This window comes from Rhinoraja longicauda, chromosome 1 (genome assembly GCF_053455715.1).
Source record: "Rhinoraja longicauda isolate Sanriku21f chromosome 1, sRhiLon1.1, whole genome shotgun sequence".
Classification (NCBI taxonomy): domain Eukaryota; kingdom Metazoa; phylum Chordata; class Chondrichthyes; order Rajiformes; family Arhynchobatidae; genus Rhinoraja; species Rhinoraja longicauda.
Window position 1 is genome coordinate 4,295,184 of NC_135953.1, and position 25,638 is coordinate 4,320,821.

General features: G+C 48.0%; 1 protein-coding gene across 1 annotated transcript in view; it reads right to left on the minus strand.

Annotated features, from left to right (window-relative positions):
* exoc6b (exocyst complex component 6B) overlaps window positions 1–25,638 on the minus strand; it is a 563,998-nt gene that overhangs the window by 471,737 nt on the left and 66,623 nt on the right. Inside the window, exons 2-4 of the mRNA XM_078404240.1 lie at window positions 23,946–24,111; window positions 19,664–19,711; window positions 17,886–17,976 (exon numbers count right to left, since the gene is read on the minus strand). Of these exons, the coding sequence (XP_078260366.1) occupies window positions 17,886–17,976; window positions 19,664–19,711; window positions 23,946–24,111 (305 nt within the window). The remainder of the gene's footprint in view (window positions 1–17,885; window positions 17,977–19,663; window positions 19,712–23,945; window positions 24,112–25,638) is intronic.

The window sequence follows — 25,638 nt, forward strand, 5'->3', positions numbered from 1 at the left end:
ACTCAGTATCCCATACCTGCCTTCTCTCCATACCCCCTGATCCCTTTAGCCACAAGGGCCACATCTCACTCCCTCATAAATATAGCCAATGAACTAGCCTCAACTACCTTCTGTGGCAGAGAATTCCACAGATTCACCACTCTCTGTGTGAAAAAAAACGTTCTCATCTCGGTCCTAAAAGACTTCCCCCTTATCCTTAAACTGTGACCCCTTGTTCTGGACTTCCCCAACATCGGGAACAATCTTCCTGCATCTAGCCTGTCCAACCCCTTAAGAATTTTGTAAGTTTCTATAAGATCCCCCCTCAATCTTCTAAATTCCAGCGAGTACAAGCCGAGTCTATACAGTCTTTCTTCATATGAAAGTCCTGCCATCCCAGGAATCAATCTGGTGAACCTTCTCTGTACTCCCTCTATGGCAAGAATGTCTTTCCTCAGATTAGGAGACCAAAACTGTACGCAATACTCCAGGTGTGGTCTCACCAATGCCCTGTACAACTGCAGCAGAACCTCCCTGCTCCTATACTCAAATCCCCTCGCTATGAATGCCAACATACCATTCGCTTTCTTCACTGCCTGCTGCACCTGCACGCTTGCTTTCAATGACTGGTGCACCACGACACCCAGGTCTCGTTGCATCTCCCCTTTTCCTAATCGGCCACCATTCAGATAATATCTCCTAATCGGCCATCATTCAGATAATCGTTCGATCAGAAGAGAAGGTTGTTGGCTGCAACCTTTCCCCCTTCGTCTTCTTCTTGCGTTTGAGGCAGCAGAAGTTATGTAACGCCCTCCAGGCACTGTAGACAAAGGTGGTGATCCCGTGGGTGTCCCTCTCGGTGTGGGCAGCCAGGCTGTAACCAGGGATCTTCAGATGGGAGCTGTCACGTTTGTGAGTCTCTTGGAGCAGGATTGCAGTAACGTTGTGGAACTGTAGCAGATGTCCACTGACGGGGGTCTTTGTCCTGGTGAGGCCTTCCGCATTCAGCTGCAGCAGGGTGATGCCATCCGGTTCCACATCCGTAGGTGCCCGCCCTAAGGAGGGCGCATGCTCCGGGTTGGCGCCAAGCTGCAGCGACTGAGGCGGCACTAGGGCTGCAAGCTGTTGTCGTTTGTTCGTTGTTATTTCTGCTTCTGCTGTCTCTGTTTGTTGTCGTTCGCCTGACTGAGGTCAGTTGACAGGGCTCACCACGGGGAGCATCACCATTAACGAACTGTACACTGCAAGGGCCAGGAAGCGAGCGGGCAAGATCATCTCTGACCGCTCTCACCCTGGCCACAAACTCTTTGAAGCACTTCCCTCTGGAAGACGACTCCGGACTGTCAAAGCAGCCACAGCCAGACATAAAGACAGCTTTCTTCCACGAGCAGTAGCTCTACTCAGCAGCCAAAAGTCTGTAGCCTCCTTTTGCTCTGGTATTTTATTTCATTCTTCACATGTTTAAATTATAATGTCTTATTTTCAATTGTTTACCGTATGTCGTGTTGTTACTTGTGAGCAAAGCACCAAGGCACATTCCTTGTATGTGCACATACTTGGCTAATAAAATGTATTCAATTCAATTCAATTCAACTGTGACAGAAGAGAGGGTGGGGAAGGGTGGAAAATACGTTTACTAAAGAAAGAGGACATCTCGGATGTTATAGACAATAGACAATAGGTGCAGGACGAGGCCATTCGGCCCTTCGAGCCAGCACAGCCATTCAATGTGATCATGGCAGATCATTCTCAATCAGTACCCCGTTCCTGCCTTCTCCCCATACCCCCTGACTCCACTATCCTTAAGAGCTCTATCTAGCTCTCTCTTGAATGTTCTCGAGTGGAAAGCCTCGTCTTGGGAGCTGTTGCGGTGGAGATATAGGGATTGAGAGTTGCGGAGAATATAGAGAAGCTGAGGTCTATTGCAGGTCTAATTGCACCATAAAAAGCATTGTATTGAGATGCACCACACCACGGTCTGGGAACAGCTCCATCCAAGACCGCAAGATATTGCAGCGAATTGTGGACGCAGCCCAGCCCATCGCACAAACCAACCTCCCTTCCATCGACTCCATCTACACCTCACACTACCTCGGCAAGGCCAGCAGCATCATCAAGGACCAGTCTCACCCCGGCCACTCCCTCTTCTCCCCTCTCCCATCAGGCAAGAGGTACAGAAGTGTGAAAACGCACACCTCCAGATTCAGGGACAGTTTCTTCCCAGCTGTTATCAGGCAACTGAACCGTCCTCGCATAACTAGAAAGCAATGCTGAACTACTATCTACCTCATTGGTGACCCCCGGACTATCTTTTATCGGACTTTGCTGGCTTTACCTTGCACTAAACGTTACTCCTTTATCTTGTATCTGTACACAGTAAATGGCTCGATTATAATCATGTATTGTCTTTCCGCTGACTGGTTAGCACGCAACAAAAAGCTTTTCACTGTACCTCGGTACACGTGACAATAAACTAGACTAAACAAGTCTGCATGACTGAGGCACACAGAATAAAGTACAGTCAAGGTCCATTGCAGGTCTGGCAGTGCTGGCTCGAAGGGCCAAATGGCCTCCTCCTGCACCTATATTCTATGTTTTTTCTATGTCTGTGGGAAAGACAGTGAAATCTGCACCAGAGCTGTCCGTATGGAGTTTGTACATACTACACGTGTCCACAAACATAACTGAAAACTGATTTCATCACTTCCGGCTCTCTGCCCTCCAAAGCCTCCAACCTTATCGTTCCCCAGCCCCGCACGGCCCGATTTTATCTTCTCTCCAAAATCCACAAGCAGAACTGAACCTCATTATTTCGCTTGGGTAGCTTACACCCCAGCGGTATCAACATTGATGTCTCTAACTTTAGATACCCCTTGCTTTCCCTCTCTCTCCATCCCCTCCCCCCCCTCCCAGTTCTCCCACCAGTCCGACTGTCTCTGACTACATTCTATCTCTGTCAATAGACAATAGGTGCAGGAGGAGGCCATTCGGCCCTTCGAGGCCATTCGGCCCTTCGAGCATTCAATGTGATCATGGCTGATCATTCTCAATCAGTACCCCGTTCCTGCCTTCTCCCATACCCCCTGTCCCGCCCCCTCCCCTGACATCAGTCTGAAGAAGGGTCTCGACCCGAAACGTCACCCATTCATTCCTTCGCTCCAGAGATGCTGCCTGACCCGCTGAGTTACCCCAGCATTTTGTGTCTACCTCCATGTGACTACGTGGGTTTTCTCCAGGAGCTCCGGTTTCCTCCCACACTCCAAAGATGTACAGGTTTGTAGGTTAATTGGCTTTAGGTGAAAGAATCGTAAATTATCCCTAGTGTGTAGGATAGCGCTAGTGTACAGGATGATCGCTGGTCGGCGCGGACTTGGTGGGCCGATGAGCCCGTTTCCACACTGCATCTAAGTCTAAACTAAAGGATTCAAGAAACAGGATATCTCTGATGTCCTAGAGTGGAAACCACATCTTGATAGCAGATTTGTTCAGTAGCAGATTAGTTTAGTTTTGAGATACAGCGCGGAAACAGGCCCTTCGGCCCACCAAGTCCGCACCGACCAGCGATCCCCACACACCAACACTATACTACTTACAATTGGGACAATTTACACTTATAACAAGCCAAGTATGTCTTTGGAGTGTGGGAGGAAACTGGAGCACCCAGAGAAAACCCACGCAGGTCAAGAGGAGAGCGTACAAACTCCGTACAGACAGCGCCCGTAGTCGGGATCGAACCCGGGCCTCCGGCGCTGTAAGTGCTGTAAGGCAGCAACTCTACCGCTGCGCCACCGTGCCCCCCTATCGTCTATTGTGTAGATCTTCAAACTAAACTCGGATCTAACCCGGGTCTCTGGCGCTGTAAGCGCTGTAAGGCAGCAACTCTACCACTGCGCCACCGTGCAGCCAAGATGCAGTTGAGAGAGAGGGATTGAGAGCAGCAGAGAATAAGGTAAAGTCGAGGTCCATTGCAGGTCAGGGTGGGTGAGTGCAGAAGAGTGAAGTATTATCCAAAGCTCTGCATGCTGCTAAACTCTTAACAGTGGAATCATTCTAACCATATTCCCTTGCCCTGCCAGGCCTGTAATAGCCTCATGAGTCAGACTGGGAGTGAAGAACCACCATCTGTCCCAGGGGTACAACAAATGGCACCATTTGTAAGCGAGGCTATGACTAGCTGCAATGTGGGAGATCCTGGTTCATGAGTTCACCCAGCAGCCAGCCGCCATAAACACAGTCGATGAATGTAAATGTTCCCCTTGCATCCGACCTCCCAAAGAGCACCACCTCGCACTTGCATGGCGAGGAAATCTTGATTCATTCATCCACTGCTAAACCGACCCTGTGTTGTGTCAGAAACACAACAAGCATGGACAAAAATCTCCACTGACTCTCCAGAGCAGGGGGTATGGTAGGCCATGAGGAAGGATATCTACTTTATACCAGCATCTACAATAGAAAGGGGGGGGAGGCACAGTGGCGCGGCGGTAGAGTTGCTGCCTTACATAGAAAACATAAACAGAAAATAGGTGCAGGAGGAGGCCATTTGGCACCGCCATTCATTGTGGTCATGGCTGATCATCCACAATCAGGAACCCGTGCCTGCCTTCTCCCCATATCCCTTGATTCCACTAGCCCCTAGAGCTCTATCTAGCTCTCTTTTAAATTCATCCAGTGAATATATAAGATCCCCTCTCACCCTTCTAAACTCCAGTGAATACATCGTCAGAGGCCTGGGTTTGATCCTGACTACGGGCGCTGTCTGTACGGAGTTTGTGCGTTCTCCCCGTGACCACGTGGGTTGTCTCCGGGTGTTCCTGTCTCCTCCCACACTCCAAAGGCATACAGGATTGCAGGTTGATTGGCATCAATGAAAATTGTAAAATGTCCGTTAGTGTGTAGGATAGTGCCAGTGATACGGGTGATTGCTGGTCGGCGTGGACTCGGTGGGCTAAAGGGCATGTTTCCGTGCTGTATCTCCAAAGTCTAAAGATGTGTTCCAAGGAATGGTAAATGGAACTTAACTCAGTGGTGAGTTCTGGCGATGTGGGATGTCAAACCTGGGCAGGGCCTGCACAGTGAATAGTCGAGCCCTGGAGATAATGAGGGGCTTAGGTAAAGTGAATGCTCACATTAGTTTTCCAGTGGTAGAGGATCCTAAATCTAGATAGCCTGGAAGAGCTTTACTTGCAGAGCTTGTGCCATGGATCTAGTTTTGAGATACAGCGTGGAAACAGGCCCTTCGGCCCACCGAGTCCACGCCGACCGGCCATCACTCCATACACTAGCCACTCCCTCTTCTCCCCTCTCCCATCAGGCAAGAGGTACAGAAGTGTGAAAACGCACACCTCCAGATTCAGGGGCACTTTCTTCCCGGCTGTTATCAGGCAACTGAACCATCCTACCACAACCAGAGAGCGACTATCTGAGCTACCATCCACCGCATTGGAGATCCTCGGACAATCTCCATCTTTGATCCGACTTCACTGGCTTTTATCTTGCACGAAACATTATTCAGATTATTCCCTTTATCATGCTTCTGCGCATTGTGGATGGTCAGTCTAATCAAGTATTGTCTTTCCGCTGACTGGTTAGCACGCAGCAAAAGCTTTTCACTGTACCTCGGTACGCGTGACAATAAAAATAAACTCAAACTCAAACACTAGCACTATCCTACACACACTGGGGACAATTTACAATTTTTACCAAACAGCCAATTCACCTACAAACCTGCACGTCTTTGGAGTGTGGGAGGAAACCGGAGCACCCGGGGAAAACCCGGGCAGGTCACGGGGAAAACGTGTAAACTCCCTACAGACAGCACCCGTGGTCGGGATGGAACCCGGGTCACTGACGCTGTGAGGCAGCAACTCTACTGCTGCGGACATTGTCGCCGAGGGCAGTGAAAACAGGAAAGGAAATTCGATAAGCACTCGAGGCAAATAAATCTGCACGGATACAGCTCAAGAAGGCAGAGGAGTTTTTTTCTTGACCAGCTTTTAACCCCGATCCAAAATCTCAAACAGATTCATCTCATTACCGCGATGCATCATCCACGCGGATTCCTCTACAGAGAGCCAGCAATGACTCAGTGGGCAGATCCAATTACTCCTGTGCTATCATAAATAATAAAGGGGATGTTGGCCCGGCGCGGGTGGGGACGAGCTTAGACCGGACGTCTTGGGCAGCGCGGAAGAGTTGGGCCGTTTGATCTGTCGTTTTCACACCTTACCCCTCCATATCTCTCGTTTCCCCTCTCCCATGACGCTCAGTCTGAAGAAGGGTCTCGACCCGAAACGTCACCCGTTCCTTCTCTCCAGAGACGCTGCCTGACCTGCTGAGTTACTCCAGCTTTTTGTGTCGATCCTCTGTAGTGTAGTTTGGTTTGGTTTGGTTTAGGATTAGTTTAAACATAAGGCAGCAACTTTTTTGAGATACAGCTCGGAAACAGGCCCTTCGGCCCACCGGGTCCGCGCCGCCCAGCGATCCCCGCACATTAACACTATCCTACACACACTAGGGACAATTTTTACATTTAATTAACCCAGCCAATTAACCTACATCTTTGGAGTGTGGGAAGAAACCGGAGATCTCGGAGAAAACTCACGCAGGTCACGGGGAGAACGTACAAACTTTGTACAGATTTAATTTCTGATCATCATGAGAATCTATGCTATTAGCTGATATGGTTAATTAGAGATATTGATAATTACTGGATGAGCACATCCGATTTATTCCACAGTGTGTAACGGACCGCAGGTAGACCCAAATGCAGCACACGGAACCAAGGAAGTAGTTTTAGAATGAGCTTTCTTTCTACCTGCTCGTGGTCGGGGACAGAAGACTGAGGCGTTCACCAGGGCTACGACGAGGCGTGAAGATCGGGAGCAGGCAGGATCGGCAACGGGAAATCTGGAGAGAATGCTGGCGAGTCTTCCATGAGGGCTAAGAACAATCTGGCAAAGAGTGTGTGTGCAGGAAGGGTTTATATGCTGGCTTGATTGGTGATCTGGAGCAGGTGAGTGAACAGGTGAGGGGAGTTGGCTTAATGTGGTGGGCGTGGCTGGCAGGTGAGTGAACAGGACAGACCGTGACACAGTGGGGTTCTTCCCTTGAGGATCTCCAGACACGATACTCGTGTCTGAAAAGATCTCAACTCAGGAGAGGGGAAGAACAACTTTTCCACGATTCTTTACTTTTTTTATACAGAAAAGAAAGAGGTGTGACAAAAAGAAATCAAGGACCAATTACAATTCTAATACAATTCCCACGGTTACAGAGAAAACAAAATCATTAATACAGGTCACGTGCTCAGAAACCAAACCATTAATATAAGTCACAGATCTTTTCAGACACTAGTATTGTGTCTGGAGAACCTCACGGGAAGAACCCCACTTAGGCGGCATGGTGGCGCAGCGGTAGAAAGATGGTGGCGCAGCGGTAGAGTTGCTGCCTTACAGCGAATGCAGCGCCGGAGACTCAGGTTCGATCCTGACTACGGGCGCCGTCTGCACGGAGTTTGTACGTTCTCCCCGTGACCTGCGTGGGTTTTCTCCGAGATTTTCGGTTTCCTCCCGCACTCCAAAGACGTGCAGGTTTGTAAGTTAATTGGCTGGGTTAATTAAATGTAAAAATTGTCCCTAGTGGGTGTAGGATAGTGTTAATGTGCGGGGATCGCTGGGCGGCGCGGACCCGGTGGGCCGAAGGGCCTGTTTCCGCGCTGTATATCTGAATCTGTGGAATAAATCTGATGTGCTCATCCAGTAATTCGTGTGATTATTCAGACTGAAGGTAAAGAACTTGATTTATCAATCACACATACCAACAACTCTGCCAACAACTAGACAGCAGTCCTGAGCTACTATCTATCTCATAGGGGACCCTTGGACTATCTTTGATCAGGCTTCACTGGACTTTATCTTGCACTAAACGTTACTCACATTATTCCCTTCATCATCTATTTGTACACTGTGGACGGCTCGATTGTAATCATGTATTGTCTTTCCACTTACTGGTTAGCACGCAAGCTTTTCACTGTACCTCGGTTCATGTGACAATAAACTCAACTACCGAGGAACATGGATAGCTTTGTTTTTCATGCTATCCAAACATTATTGAATTGAAGTGAATTGAGTTGAATAAATGTTATTAGCCAAGTATGTACACGTACAAGGAATGTGCCTTGGTGCTCCGCTCGCAAGTAACAACACGACATACAGTAAACAATTAAAAATAAAACATTATAATTTAAACATGTGAGGAATGAAATGAAATACCAGAGCAAAAAGAGGCTACAGACTTTGGTTGTTGAGTAGAGCTACTGCTCATGGGAAAAAAACTGTTTTTATGTCTGGCTGTGGCTGCTATGACAGTCCGGAGTCGCCTTCCAGAGGGAAGTGCTTCAAAGAGTTTGTGGCCAGGGTGAGAGGGGTCAGAGATGATCTTGCCCGCTCGCTTCCTGGCCCTTGCAGTGTACAGTTCGTCGATGGGGGGAGGGTTGCAGCCAACAACCTTCTCGGCTGATCGAATGACGCGCTGCAGCCTCCGGATGTCGTGCTTGGTGGCTGAGCCAAACCAGACCATGATGGAGAAGGTGAGGGCGGACTCAATGATAGCAGTATAGAATTGGATCATCATTGCCTGTGGCAGATTGTGTTTCCTCAGCTGCCGCAGGAAGTACATCCTCTGTTGGGCCTTTGTGACTGTGGAGTCGATGGTGGCCCCCCATTTAAGGTCCATGGAGATGATGGTTCCAAGGAACTTAAATGGCTCCACAGATGTGACTGTGGTGTTGTTGATGGTGAGTGGGGGGAGGGGAGGGGGAGCTCTCCTAAAATCTACTATCAATTCCACTGTTTTAAGTGCATTGAGCTCCAGGTTGTTGCGATGGCACCAGGACGCCAGCTGTGTCACTTCCCATCTGTAGGCAGATTCCTCCCCATCCTGGATCAGTCCAATCAGGGTAGTATCATCCGCAAACTTGAGGAGCTTGACAGAGGAGTCTGTGGAGGTGCAGTCGTTGGTGGAGAGAGAGTAAAGGAGAGGGGAGAGTACGCAGCCTTGTGGTGCTCCTATGCTGAGGGTCTGCGGGTCCGAGATGTGCTTTCCCAGTCTCACATGCTGCTTCCTGTCCGTCAGGAAGTTGATGATCCACTGACAGAGGGGTTCAGCCACAGTCAGCTGGGAGAGTTTGTAGTGTAGTAGCTCTGGCACAATGGTGTTAAAAGCAGAGCTAAAGTCCACAAACAGAATCCTGGCATAGGTCCCCTTGTGGTCTAGGTGCTGGAGGATGAAGTGCAGGCCTAGGTTGGCTGTGCAGGGACTGGTTGAAAATGCCAGTTGTTCGGCACAGAGCTTGAGGGTAGAGGGGGAAACATTGTCCGGTCCTGGAGATTTCCGGCTTTTCTGTCTCCTGAATAGCTTTTCCACCTCCTCAATTGTTATTGTTAGTGATGGAGAAGTGGGCAGACTGATGTTGGGCAGCAAGGTGGGCCTGTTTCAATGCTGTATCTCTGAACTAAAAATACATCTGGAGTATTGTGTGCAGTTTTGGTCTCCTAATTTGAGGAACGACGTCCTTGCTATTGAGGCAGTGCAGCGTAGGTTCAAGAGGTTAATCCCCGGGATGGCGTGACTGTCTTATGAGGAAAGATTGGAAAGACTGGGCTTGTATTCACTGGAGTTTAGAAGGATGAGAGGGGATCTTATAGAGACGTGTAAAATTATAAAAGGACTGGACAAGCTAGATGCAGGAAAAATGTTCCCAATGTTGGGGGAGTCCAGAACCAGGGGCCACAATCGAAGAATAAAGGGAGGCCATTTAAAACTGAGGTGAGAAGAAACTTTTTCACCCAGAGAGTTGTGAATTTGTGGAATTCTCTGCCGCAGAAGGCAGTGGAGACCAATTCACTGGATGAATTTTAAAGTTAGATAGAGCTCTAGGGGCTAGTGGAATCAAAGGATATGGGGAGAAGGCAGGCACGGGTTACTGATTGTGAATGATCAGCCATGATCACATTGAATTGCGGTGCTGGCTCGAAGGGCCGAATGAACTCTTCCTGCACCTATTTTCTATGTTTCTATGTCTAAACCAAACTATCATGACACGCTACCTGAAAGAATTATCATCTCCCTTCTGTCATCCTTTGGCAACTCTCTTCAATCCATCGCCTCTGGTTACTGACAGTAAGTGGCAGTGGAGGTTTCCCCCCCTGCCGTTCTATCGAAATCTCTCCAACAGAACTTTACGACGAAGCCTTCGTTGAACAATCGGGCGGGTCGAGCGCCGCGCAAACGGCAACATTTTCGTGCGTCAGTTTTGCCGCGCTTAATCGGTGGTGGCTGGGCCTTCATCAGCCGCTCGATGGGTCGGCTTTCACAAACTGCTTTCCCTCCAAGGTTTATCCACAAAATGCTGGAGTAACTCAGCAGGTCGGGCAGCATCTCGGGAGAGAAGGAATGGGTGACGTTTCGGGCCGAGACCTTTCTTCAGACTGATGTCAGGGGGGCGGGACAAAGGAAGGATATAGGTGGAGACAGGAAGATAGAGGAGATCTGGGAAGGGGGAGGGGAAGGGAGGGACAGAGGAACTATCTAAAGTTCTGACATCAGTCTGAAGAAGGGTCTCGACCCAAAACGTCACCCATTCCTTCTCTCCAGAGATGCTGCCTGACCTGCTGAGTTACTCCAGCATTTTGTGAATAAATCGATTTGTACCAGCATCTGCAGTTATTTTCTTATACTTCTTTCCCTCCGAGGTTGTTTTACAACTCGCTGCTTGTGGTGTACACGTTACATTTGGGATTAAACACGTCAAGACTTGGAGTTCCTTGCAGTTAAAAGTTCTGGCGAGGCCACGGCAGAACTCTGCATGGGACATCCATGGGGAAGAACTTGCAGCATCATCGGCCATCAATCACTGGGGCGCATCAAATGCTTCAAAGCAGGTTTTGTTTGCGTTACATAGGGTAGCACCACAGCCAATTTACACACTAACAGCTCATAAACAGCCGTGACGTTTCTTTCTGGTAACTGTGGTTCCAGGGGAAAGAAATTGGCCAAGAAACACATTTCATCGGGTCTTTATATATCCATATGCACCACGTGTAGGAAAGAACTGCAGATGCTGGTTTAAATCGAAGGTAGACACAAAAACGCTGGAGTAACTCAGCGGGACAGGCAGCATCTCTGGAGAGAAGGAATGTAATGTGCCTCTAATGTGTCCAACCCCTTAATAATCTTATATGTTTTGATAAGATCCCCTCTCATCCTTCTAAATTTCAGTGTATACAAGCCTAGTCGCTCCAGTCTTTCAACATATGACAGTCCCGCCATTCCGGGAATTAACCTAGTAAACCTACGCTGCACGCCCATCCATGCACCCTACCCCATCCATGTTGGAAGGTTTCATGATTCACTGCTTTCGCTTAGAGATGCAGCATGGAAACAGGCTCTTTGGCCCACCGAGTCCACACTGACCACCCATTCACACTCGTTCTATCTTATCCCACTTTCTCATTCACTCCCCACACACTAGGGCGAACTATGTTAGTTTACTTTAGTTTAATTTTAGTTCAGTTACCGAGGTACACTGAAAAGATTTTGCTGAGTGCTAACCAGTCTTATACATGATTACAATCAGACCACACATGATTACAATCAGACCACGCATGATTACAATCAGACCACGCATGATTACAATCAGACCACGCATGATTACAATCAGACCATGCATGGTTACAATCAGACCACGCATGATTACAATCAGACCACACATGATTACAATCAGACCACACGATTACAATCAGACCACACATGATTACAATCAGACCACACATGATTACAATCAGACCACACATGATTACAATAAGACCACACATGATTACAATCAGACCACACACGATTACAATCAGACCACACATGATTACAATCAGACCACGCATGATTACAATCAGACCACGCATGATTACAATCAGACAATGCATTACAATCAGACCACGCATGATTACAATCAGGCCACACATGATTACAATCAGACCACGCATGATTACAATCAGACCATACATGATTACAATCAGACCACACATGATTACAATCGACACAGTGTACAGATACATGATAAAGGGAACAATGTTTAGTGCAAAATAAAGTCCATTAGAGTCCGATTAAAGAAGGTCTGAAGGTCTCCAGTGAGGTAGATAGGAGCTCACGACTGCTCTCTAGTTGTCGATAGAATTATTCAGTTGCGTGACATACCCACACATACTAACCTACAAACCCACGCGACTTTGGGATAGAAACATAAAAACATATTAAATAGCAGGAGGAGGCCATTTGGCCCTTCGAGCCAGCACCGCCATTCATTGTGATCATGGCTGATCATCCACAATCAGTAACCCGTGCCTGTCTTGAACCCGTCCCTTGATTCCGCTAGCCCCTAGAGCTCTATCTAACTCTCTTTTAAATTCATCCACTGAATTGGCCTCCACTGCCTTCTGTGGCAGAGAATTCCACAAATTCACAACTCTCTGGGTGAAAACGTTTCTTTTCACCTCAGTTTTATGTAGGATGTAGGAGGGAACCGGAACACCCAGAGGAAACCCATACGGTCACAGAGAGAACATACTACCCAAATTGGACTGAACGGCCTGTTTCTGCGCTGCATGACCCCATGACTAGCTGAACTCAATCTTCTGGTGGAGGTGTGTATGAGGGAACTGCAGATGCTGGTTTAAACCGAAGATAGACACAAAATGCTGGAGTAACTCAGCGGGACAAGCAGCATCTCTGGAGGGAAGGAATGGGTGACGTTTCGGGTCGAGACCCTTCTTCAGACTGGTGTCAGGGGAGAGGGAGATACATAGATAAGGAAGTGTAAGGTGTGAAAACAGGAGAAAGGGAATGAGATCAAGCAAAATGTAGAATAGATCATTGTTAGCTGGGAGAAGGTAAAAACAAAGCAAACAGAGATAAAAAGTAGTCGGGGATAGTAAGACTGGTCGGAGAACTGGGAGGGGGTAGGGGTGGAGAGAGGGAAGGCAAAAGTTACATGAAGTTAGAGAAGTCAATGTTCATGCTATAGGGGTGTGAGCTGCCCAAGCGAAATATGAGGTGCTGTTCCTCCAATTTGCGCTGGGCCTCACTCTGACAATGGAGGAGGCCCAGGACAGAAAGGTCAGTGTGGGAATGGGAGGGGGAGTTGAAGTGTTTGGCAACTGGGAGATCAGGTCGGTCGAGGCTGACTGAGTGGCGGTGTTGAGCGAAACGATCGCCGAGCCAAGCGTTTGGTCTCGCCGATATATGGGAGTTATTGTTCAACAACGGGGGAGTAAACAGACTGGGTCGGTACTTGTGAGAGTTGAGAAGAGTGACTTCATTGCAATACATACAAAACTCTCACAGGGTTTGACGAGAGAGACACGGAGATGATGTCTGGCTGGGACATTCGGAACCAGTGGGATTGAGACCAAGGGCTCTGTCATTCTGGGCTGAGATGAATGGGAATGACGTCACTGAGACTGCAGTGAACAGCTAGAATCCACTACCCAGGGGGGCTGAGATGGCTTAGCTGATGATTGTATTCATGAAAGAGACTGATATGGTTTGGATATTAAGGAGTCATAAGGGATCCCTACAGGAAGGTGGTACCGGGGCTAAAGATCAGCCTTGATTCGACTGAAAATGAAACGGGCCACAAGGGATCAAATGGTTGACTCCTCGCTCCGACACAGAACAATTCACGCTGATGAAATAGTTGTCAAACAGAAAAACATTCCCAAGCCATTTCAAAGAAGTATCCGTGGCGTATAGAGGTAGAGTTGCTGCCTCACAGCGCCGGAGACACGGGTTCCATCCTGACTACGGGTGCTGTCTGTACCGAGTTTGTACGATCTCCCCGTGACCGCGTGGGTTTTCTCCGGAACCTCCGGTTTCCTCCCACACTCTAAAGACGTACAGGTTTGTAGGTTAATTGGCTTGGTAAATTTGCAAATTGTCCCTACTGCGTGTGGGATAGTGCTAGCGTGCGGAGATTGCTGGTTGGCGCGGACTCGGTGGGCCGAAGGGCCTGTTTCTATGCTGTATCAGCAAACTAAACTAAAGTATAACCTGTGCAGTCCTGGCGAATTGTTCATAGTCATCGAGTCATACAGCACAGAATTAAACCCTTCGGTTCAGCTCGTCCAGGCTGAACAAGATGCCCCATCTAAGGGGACTAAGCTAAATAACACTCAGCTAGTCCCATTTGCCTGCGTTTGGCCCACATCCCTCTAAACCTTTTCAATCAGATGTAGCTGTCCAAATGTCTTTTAAACGCTGCTATAGTAGCTGCCTCACCTACCTCCTTGACAGCTTGTTCTATATACCCACCGCCGTCTGTGTTTAAAATTTGCCCAAGTTACTGTTAAACCTTTCCCCTATTCACTGGATTTCAGAAGGATGAGAGGGGATCTTGTGGAAACGTATAAAATTATAAAAGGACTGGACAAGCTAGATGCAGGAAAAATGTTCCCAATGTTGGGGGAGTCCAGAACCAGGGGCCACAGTCTAAGAATAAAGGGGAGGCCATTTAAAACTGAGGCGAGAAAAATCTTTTTCACCCAGAGATTTGTGAATTTGTGAAATTCTCTGCCACAGAGGGCAGTGGAGGCCAATTCACTGGATGAATTTAAAAGAGAGTTAGATAGAGCTCTAGGGGCTAGATTTAGATTTAGATTTAGAGATACAGCGCGGAAACAGGCCCTTCGGCCCACCGAGTCCGTGCCGCCCAGCGATCCCCGCACATTAACATTATCCTACACACACTAGGGACAATTGTTTTTACATTTTACCCAGTCAATTAACCTACATACCTGTACGTCTTTGGAGTGTGGGAGGAAATCGAAGATCTCGGAGAAAACCCACGCAGGTCACGGGGAGAACGTACAAACTCCGTACAGACGGCGCCCGTAGTCAGGATTGAACCTGAGTCTCCGGTGCTGCATTCGCTGTAAGGAAGCAACTCTACCGCTGCGCCACTAGTGGAATCAAGGGATATGGGGAGAAGGCAGGTGTGGGTTATTGATTGTGGATGATCGGCCATGATCACAATGAATGCTGGTGCTTGCTTGAAGGGCCAAATGGACCACCTGCACCTATTTTCTATGTTTCTCTCACCTTCAACCTATGTCTTCTGGTTCTTGGGTAAAAGACTCTATGAGCATTCACCCTGTCTAGTCCCATCTTGATCATAGGATCACCTTCCCAGCCTCCTGCGCTCCAAGGAATAAAGTCCCACCTGCTCAACCTCTCCCCATAGCTCAGGCCCTCAATCGCTGGAAACATCCTCGTAAATATCCCCTCCACTCAGTCCAGCTTAATAACATCCTTTCCTATAACAGGAAGACCAAAACCTAACACAGTACTCCAAATGTGGCCTCACCAATGTATTGAACAACTGTAACATAACATCCCAATTTCCATACCTGGTACCCTGACTGATGAAGACCAATGTACCAAAAGCCTTTTTGACCACCCTTATCCACCTGTGATGCTACGTTCAGAGATCTAAGTAGTACCTGTCCTCTTGTGTAAGAAGTAACTGCAGATGCTGTTTTAAACCAAAGATAGACACAAAAACCTGGAGTAACTCAGCATCTCTGGAGAAAAGGAATAGGATGAGAACTGAGAGGATGAGAGGGAGTTTCTTCCCACAGGCCATCAGGACTGTCAACTTTTATAACTCCAGGGACTAAATTTTGTCTTCTCTATATTAACTTTATTAACTTTATTTATATGCTGTAACTGTAATTCTTTTTTGTGCACAATCCGCAGGCATTGCCACTTTCATTTCACTGCACATCGTGTATGTGTATGTGACAAATAAACTTGACTTGAGCGGCACGGTAGCGCAGCGGTAGAGTTGCTGCTTTACAGCGAATGCAGCGCCGGAGACACAGGTTCGATCCTGACTACGGGTGCTGCACTGTAAGGAGTTTGTACGTTCTCCCCGTGACCTGCGTGGGTTTTCTCCGAGATCTTCGGTTTCCTCCCACACTCCAAAGACGTACAGGTATGTAGGTTAATTGGCTGGGTAAATGTAAAAAAAAAAAAATTGTCCCTAGTGGGTGTAGGATAGTGTTAATGTACGGGGATCGCTGGGCGGCACGGACTTGGAGGGCCGAAAAGGCCTGTTTCCGGCTGTAGATATATGATATGATATGACTTGAGGTGACATTTTAGGACGAGACCCGTCTTCTGACCTTCTAAATGAAGTGGCTTGGAACTCCAAACCGCGGGAGTTTCGACCGCCCCGACGTGGGAGTTTCGATCGCCCCACCGTGGGCGTTTCGATCGCCCCGATGCGGGAGTTTCGATCGCCCCACCGTGGGCGTTTCGATCGCCCCATCGTGGGCGTTTCGATCGCCCCATCGTGGGCGTTTCGATCGCCCCGATGCGGGAGTTTCGACCGCCCCGACGCGGGAGTTTCGATCGCCCCAACGTGGGCGTTTCGACCGCCCCGACGCGGGAGTTTCGATCGCCCCACCGTGGGCGTTTCGATCGCCCCGACGCGGGAGCTTTGACCGCCGACTGCAGGAGCTTTGATCGCCCCAACGAATAGTTCGACTGCCCCGACCGCAGGAGAAATCAAGAGGAAGAAGATTGGACCTTTTTTGCCTTCCATCACAGTGAGGAATGTGGGGAATCCACCCTGGTGGATGTTTATGTTAACTTTTATGTATTTGTGTGTCTTGTTGCTTTTTTCTTTCGTATGGCTGTTTCGCGTTCGATATCACTGTACCTTAATTGGTACATGTAACATTAAAAGACATTTGAAACCTTTGTAATGTCTTCCTCCAGAGATGCTGTCTGACCCACTGAGTTACTCCAGCTCTTTGGGTCTATCTCCCTGTCCTCCTAGATCCTCCTGCTCTACAACACTCCCCAGAGTCCAAGCATTAACTGAAAGTCCAGCAATGGTTTGACTTTCCAAAATGCAACACCTCACACTCATCTGCGATGAACACCATTAACCATTCCTCAACTGATCAAGTTCCTGCTGTGATTTCTGATGATCATCGCCACTACATACAATACCACCCGCTTTAGTCTGGTCTGCGAACTAACTAACCATGCCATGCACGTTCTCATCCAACTCATTGATATACTGTCGATGACAAACACCAATCGGCCCTGCACCAATCCCTGAGGCACATCACTAGTCACAGGCCTCCAGTCCAAAGAATAGCTTTCCACCACCACTGTCTGCTTCCTTCCATGAATTCTTTATCCAGTTAGCTAGCTCTCCGTGGATTCCATGTGATATAAACTATTTGTCTCTCCGGTTTCAGTTTAGTTTAGGGTGGCACGGTGGCGCAGCGGTAGAGTTGCTGCCTCACAGCGCCAGAGACCCGGGTTCGATCCTCACTATGGGCGCTGTCAGAACAGAGTTTGTACGTTCTCCCCGTGACCTGCGTGGGTTTTCTCCGAGATCTTCGGGGTTTCCTCCCACACTCCAATGACGTACGGGTTAGTAGATTAATCAGCTTGGTACAAGTGTAACTTGTCCCTAGTGTGCGTAGGCTAGTGTTAGTGTGCTGGTCGGTGCGGACTCGGTGGTCCGAAGAGCCCGTTTCCGAGTTGTAGCTCTAAAACTAAAACTAAAAATCTAAAATTTATTGTCAAGTGTAGCGAGGTACAGTGAAAAGCTTTTGTTGCGTGCTATCCAGTCAGTGGATAGACAATACATGATTACAATCGAGCCGTTTGGACAAGGGTCTCGACCTGAAACGTCACCCATTCCTTCCCTCCAGCTGCCTGTCCTGCTGAGTTACTCCAGCATTTTGTGTCTGTCTTCGGTGTAAACCAGCATCTGCAGTTCCTCCCTATAATGTTTGCTGCAATGATAATACTTGCGGAGAATCACCCCGTACCTGGCAGACACAGGGTCAGCTGGTCCATGGTGGCAGCGATGTACCTCTGCTGGGAACGACATTTCTTCAGTTCCTCCATTTCAACGATTAACTACAGGGGGATCAGAAGGAAAAGAAACAACTTCGTTAACCGGCTTTTCACCAACTTAGTTTCAGTTTAGTTTAGTGATGCAGCCCGGAAACAGGCCCTTTCGGCCCACCGGGTCGCACCGACCAGCGATCCCCGCACATTAATACCATCCTACACACACTAGGGACGATTTTTACATTCTTACCAAGCCAATTAAAGTACAAACCTGTACGTCTTTGGAGTGTGGGAGGAAACCGAAGATCTCGGAGAAAACGCCACGCAGGTCACAGGGAGAACGTACAAACTCCGTACAGACGGCGCCCGTAGTCAAGATGGAACCCGGGTCTCCGGCGCTGAATTCGCTGTGAGGCAGCAACTCTACCGCTGCGCCACCGTGCCACCCAAATTGGTTGAAAAATCTCGCTAATGGGTGACAAGCGAGAGGCAATCAAAACCTGTGCAGTCAGTCCCAGTTGAGGCTGGGACTATCCCATCGTTTAAGAAACAGTTGGATAGGTACATGGATAGGACAGGTTTGGAGGGATATGGACCAAGCGCAGGCAAGTGCAGAAGTAACACTAGCAAGTTTGCGGATGACACAAAGCTGGGTGGCAGTGTGAAATGTGAAGAGGATGTTAGGAGGTTGCAGGGTGACCTGGACAGGTTGAGTGAGTGGGCAGATGCGTGGCAGATGCAGTATAATATAGATAAATGTAAGGTTATCCACTTTGCCGGCAAAAACAAGGAGACAGATTATTATCTCAATGGTGTTAGGTTAGGTAAGGGGGAAGTGCAGGACTTGGGTGTCCTTGTACACCGGTCACTGAAAGTTGGCGTGCAGGTACAGCAGGCAGTGAAGAAAGCTAATGGCATGTTGGCCTTCATAATGGGAGGATTTCAGTAGAGGAGTAAAGAGGTCCTTCTGCAGTTGTATAGGGCCCTGGTAAGACCACATCTGGAGTATTGTGTGCAGTTTTGGTCTCCTAATTTGAGGAAGGACATCCTTGTAATTGAGGCAGTGCAGCGTAGGTTCACGAGATTGATCCCTGGGATGGCGGGACTGTCATATGAGGAAAGATTGAAAAGACGACTTGTATTCACTGGAGTTTAGAAGAATGAGAGGGGATCTTATAGAGACATATAAAATTATAAAAGGACTGGACAAGCTAGATGCAGGAAAAATGTTCCCAATGTTGGGGGAGTCCAGAACCAGGGGCCACAGTCTTAGAAATAAAGGGGAGGCCATTTAAAACTGAGGTGAGAAGGAACTTTTTCACCCAGAGAGTTGTGAATTTGTGGAATTCTCTGCCACAGAGGGCAGTGGAGGCCAAATCACTGGATGGATTTAAGAGAGAGTTCTAGGGGCTAGTGGAATCAAGGGATATGGGGAGAAGGCAGGCACGGGGTATTGATTGTGGATGATCAGCCATGATCACAATGAATGGCGGTGCTGGCTTGAAGAGCCGAATGGCCTCCTCCTGCACCTATTTTCTATGTTTCTATGTTTCTAAGTGGGACTAGTGCAGCTGGGACATGTTGACCGGTGTGGGCGAGTTGGGCTGAAGGGCCTGTTTCCACACTGTATCCCCTCGGTGACTTGTTGGGCAAAGTAGTCCCCTGGAAATGTAGCACCTTACGGAGCACAAGAACCAAGTGGTTAAATGTTAGGCAGAGTAAAATGTGGTTCAATAATCAGAATGGAACTCACCTCCCTCCCCGTCTCCTGCAGCTTGTCATTTGTATCAGTCACCTGGATCTGAGGCAAAAAAAAAAGTCCTCTTAAAATGCTTATTGTAAATAAAAATGCAAGTAATTAGTGCTAAATTATCAGGATGCATGCTGTAAACCACAAACTAATTATTATGGATGCGAAGGAAAGAACTAAAGATGCTGGTTTAAATGTGGATAAGAGTGAGATTATGCACTTTGGTTGGTAAGAATAAGAAGGCAGATTATTATCTGAATGGTTAAGAAAAGGGGACGTACAACGAGACCTTGGTGTCTTAGTGCATCAGTCACTGAAAGGAAGCATGCAGGTACAGCAGGCAGTGAAGAAAGCCAATGGAATGTTGGCCTTCATAACAAGAGGAGTTGAGTATAGGAGCAAAGAGGTCCTTCTACAGTTGTACAGGGCCCTTGTGATACCGCACCTGGAGTACTGTGTGCAGTTTTGGTCTCCAAATTTGAGGAAGGATATTCTTGCTATTGAGGGCGTGCAGCGTAGGTTTACTAGGTTAATTCCTGGAATGGCGGGACTGTCGTATGTTGAACAACTGGAGCGACTAGGCTTGTATACACTGGAATTTAGAAGGATGAGAGGGGATCTTATCGAAACGTATAAGATTATTAAGGGGTTGGACACGTTAGAGGCAGGAAACATGTGCCCAATGTTGGGGGAGTCCAGAACCAGGGGCCACAGTTTACCTCCAGGGGAGGTAAAGGGACAGGTGTTTAAGAATAAGGGGTAGGCCATTTAGAACGGAGATGAGGAAAAACTTTTTCAGTCAGAGATTTGTAAACTGTGGAATTCTCTGCCTCAGAAGGCAGTGGAGGCCAAGTCTCTGAATGCATTCAAGAGAGAGCTAGATAGAGCTCTTAAGGATAGCAGAGTCAGGGGTTATGGGGAGAAGGCAGGAACGGGGTGCTGATTGAGAATGATCAGCCATAATCACATTGAATGGTGGTGCTGTCTCGAAGGGCCGAATGGCCTACTTATGCACCTATTGTCTATTGTCTAAATCGAAGGTTCACAAAATGTTGGAGTAACTCAGCGGGACAGATAGGCATCTATGGAGAGAAGGAATGGGCGACGTTTCGGGTTGAGACCCTTCTTCAGTCTGAGTTACTCCAGCATTTTGTGTCCATTATGGATGCTACTTGGCTTTGCTATGTTATCCTAAGGAGACATTTTTTGGGGAAAGTATCCAGATACTGGTACAGGTACTATTGAGGCAGTGCAGCGTAGGTTCACATGGTTAATTACCGTGTATTATCATCAGTCAATGGAGGAAAGATTGGAAAGACTTGGCTTGCATTCACTGGAGTTTATAATAATAATAATAATTATTATTATTATTATTATTATTATTATTATTATTATTATTATTATAATAATAATAATATATTCCTTTATTTGTCCCACACTGGGGAAATTTAGAAGGATGAGAGGGGATCTTATAGAGACGTATAAAATTATAAAGGGACTGGACAAGATAGATGCAGGAAAAATGTTGGGGGAGTCCAGAACCAGGGGCCACACAGTCTAAGAAAAAAGGGGAGGCCATTTAAAACTGAGGTGAGAAGAACCCAGAGAGAAGGAGCAGAATTAGGCTCAACAGATTATGACATCGGTCCCCTCACACGGCACGCGTGACACTAAACTAAACTAAAGGTAGACAGCGGGACAGGCAGCATCTCTGGAGAAGGAATGGGTGACATTTTGGGTCAGACTGATGTCAGGGGAATGGGCGGGACAGAGATAGAATGTAGTTGGAGACAGGAAGACCGGTGGGAAAACTGGGAAGGGGGAGCGGATGGATAGAGAGGGAAAGCAAGGGCTATTTGAAGTTAGAGAAGTCAATGTTCGTACCGCTGGGGTGTAAGCTACCCAAGCGAAATATGAGGTGCTGTTCCTCCAATTTGCGCTGGGCCACACTCTGACAATGGAGGAGACCCAGGACAGAAAAGTCAGTGTGGGAATGGGAGGGGGAGTTAAAGTGCTGAGCCATCAGGTAGGTTAAGGCCGACTGGGCGGAGGTGTTCAACGAAACGATCGCCGAGCCTGCGCTTGGTCTCGTCGATATACAGGGGTTGACACCTGGAACAGAGGATACAGTAGATGAGGTTGGAGGAGGTGCAAGTGAACCTCTGCCTCACCTGGAAAGACTGTTGGGGTCCTTGGATGGAGTCGAGGGGGGAGGTAAAGGGACAGGTGTTGCATCTCCTGCGTTTGCAGGGGAAAGTGCCCGGGGAGGGGGTGGTTTTGGTGGGAAGGGACGAGTGGACCAGGGAGTTACGGAGGGAACGGTCTCTGTGGAAAGCAGAAAGGGGTGGAGATGGGAAGATGTGGCCAGTAGTGGGAGCCCGTGGAGGTGGCAAAAGGGAGGATTATATGTTGTGTGCGACGGCTGATGTGGTGGAAGGTGAGGACAAGGGGGACTCTGTCCTTGTTACGATGGGGGGAGGGGGAGCAAGAGCGGAGCTGCGGGATATCGAGGAACTCTAGTGAGAGCCTCATCGATAATGGAAGAGGTGAACCCCTGTTTCCTAAAGAATTAAATTTTCCTAAAGAATGAAGAATACAAAATGTATTGAGGGATATTGGGGTCCAAGTCCATAAATCCCTGAAAGTGGCAACACAAGTAGATATAGTGATGAAGAAGGCATATGTTTTAGATTTAGAATTAGAGATACAGGGCGGAAACAGGCCCTTCGGCCCACCGAGTCCGCGCCGCCCAGCGATCCCCGCACACGAACACTATCCTACACACACTAGGGACAATTTTTACATTTACCCAGTCAATTAACCTACAAACCTGCACGTCTTTGGAGTGTGGGAGGAAACCGAAGATCTCGGAGAAAACCCACGCAGGTCACGGGGAGAACGTACAAACTCCGAACAGACGGCGCCCATAGTCAGGATCGAACCTGAGTCTCCGGCGCTGCATTCGCTGTAAGGCAGCAACTCTACCGCTGCGCCACCGTGCCGCCGCGATGTAGTGCTTGCTTTCATAAATCGGGGCATTGACTATCAGAGTCAGGAAGCCCTAGTGCAGTGAACAGGACTTTAGTTGGGCTGCATTTGGAATATTGCAAGAGAGAGCTGGATAGAGCTCTTAAGGATAGCGGAGTCAGGGGGTATGGGGAGAAGGCAGGAACGGGGTACTGATTGAGAATGATCAGCCATGATCACATTGAATGGCTCGAAAGGCCGAATGGCCTCCTCCTGCACCTATTGTCTATTGTCTATTGTAATTCTGGTCGCCACATTACAGGAAAGATGTGGAGGCTTTAGAGGGGGTGCAGAAGAGATTGACCAGAGTGAAGCCTGGATTAGAAGTTATTAACGATAAGGAGAGTTCGGACAGACATGGATTGTTTTCTCTAGGACATGCGGTCTGCCCCGAGGATAGACAGTCAGAACTGGAGTTTAGACGGATGAGAGGGGATCTTATAGAGACGTATAAAATTACGAATGGACTGGACAAGCTGGAGGCGAGAAAAATGTTCCCAATGTTGGGGGAGTCCAGAACCAGGGGCCACAGTCTAAGAATAAAGGGGAGGCCATTTAAAACTGGGGTGAGAAAAAACTTTTTCACCCAGAGAGTTGTGAATTTGTGGAATTCTCTGCCACAGAGGGCAGTGGAGGCCAATTCACTGGATGAATTTAAAAGAGAGTAAGATAGAGCTCTAGAGGCTAGTGGAATCAAGGGATATGGGGAGAAGGCAGGCACGGGTTACTGATTGTGGATGATCAGCATTGATCACAATGAATGGCGGTGCTGGCTCGAAGGGCCAAATGGCCTATATCTACTCCTATCCCTTATGATTGATGGTTTCTTGATTAGTACGTGTGTCAGAGGTTACGGGGAGAAGGCAGGAGAATGGGGTTGGGAGGGAGAGATCGATCAGCCATGATTGAATGGTGGAGTAGACTTAATGGGCCAAATGGGCTAAATCTACTCCTATCCCTTATGACTTTATGACGTACCTGTTGGAAGGAGATGAGGAATTTCTTCAGTCAGAGGGCGGTGAATCTGTGGAATTCTTTGCCACAGAAGGCTATGGAGGCCGACAATGGATATTTTTAAGGCATAGATAGATAGATTCTTGATTAGTACGAGTGTCCGGGGTTTAGGGGGAGAAGGCGGGAGAATGGGGTTAGGAGGGATAGATCATCCATGATTGAATGGCGGAGTAGACATGATGGGTCGATTGGCCTCATTGTGCTCCTGGGATTTGTGAACTAATGATGTTAAAGATCGACCCACCTTCAGTTTCTGTGCCTCTCCCCGCACTTTCAGCAGCTCCGTGATGGAATCCACAAATCCCTGGAAGTGGAAGTTGCACATCTTCTCGATCTCCCGGTCATGGTTCCTGATCCGGGCATCCAGTTTCTCCATGAACCGCCAGTGTTCCTCTCCATCATACACCGACCTGAAATGGGACAAAGACCTTGCACTTTATAGCTTCCATTGAGATTCACAGCGTCACACAACGTAGAAACAGGCCGCTCTGAGGCAGCAACTCTACAAGCTGCGCCACTGTGTTTAGTTTAGTTTAGAGACACAGCCCCTTCGGCCCACCGAGTCCGCACCGACCAGTGATCCTTGCACATTAACACTATCCTGCACACACTAGGGACAATTTTACAATTACACCAAACCAATTAACCTGCAAACCTACACGTCTTTGGATTTTTTTTTAGATTTAGAGATACAGCGCGGAAACAGGCCCTTCGGCCCACCGGGTCCGCGCCGCCCAGCGATCCCCGCACATTAACACTATCCTACACCCTAGGGACAGTTTTTACATTTGCGCAGCCAATTAACCTACATACCTGTACGTCTTTGGAGTGTGGGAGGAAACGGAAGATCTCGGAGAAAACCCACGCAGGTCACGGGGAGAACGTACAAACTCCATACAGACAGCGCCTGTGGTCGGGATGGAACCCGGGTCTCTGGCGCTGTGAGGCAGCGACTCTACCGCTGCACCACCACGCCGACCATCTTGTTGAAAAGAAGTCTCTCATCTTGTGTAGGAAGGAACTGCAGACGCTGGTTTACACCAAAAATAGCCACAAAATGCTGGAGTAACTCAGCGGGTCAGGCAGCATCTCTGGAGAGAAGGAATGGGTGACGTTTCGGGGTCGAGACACTCCTTCAGACGGAAAGGTCTCGACCCGAAACGCCACCCATTCCTTCTCTCCAGAGTTGCTGCCTGCCCCGCAGAGTTACTCCAGCATTTTGTGTCGGTACTCTCATCTTGTTGCAACTATGCCATACTAATCCAGCGTCTCATCCTGTCCCCTTAACGTGTTTCAATCCCAAACAAGTTCCATTTTCCCATCTCTGCCATGTGGAATTTATTAGCTCTGTACAACTTGAGGTTTTTGCAATTGGTAATACTTTATTATTTTAACATGTATCGAGATACAGTAACTTTTTCCCCCCGTGCTATGCAGTCAAATCATGCTGCACATGAGTACAATCGAGCCACACACAAGCACTACAATGGTGCAAAGAGAAAAATACCAGACCACAGGATATAATATTACAGTGTTATAGAGTCAGTGTTCTAAGGCTAATGTACAGTGTACAGAGTTGTAAAGCTAATGGCATGTCGGCCTTCATAACGAGAGGATTTAAGTATAGGAGCAAAGAGGTCCTTCTGCAGTTGTACAGGGCCCTGGTGAGACCGCACCTGGAGAATTGTGTGCAGGTTTGGTCTCATAATTTGAGGAAGGACTTCCTTGCTATTGAGACAGCGCAGCGTAAGTTCACGAGGTTAATCTCCTGTTTTTAAATTTTTTTTATCAAAAATATTTATTCAAATATTAAAATAATATATACAATACAATAACACCAAAACAGAACCCACCAACAGAATACTATACAAACAAATATACCAATTGAAACTATTATATAATTATATTACAATCCCCATCCAGGATACATCCAATCC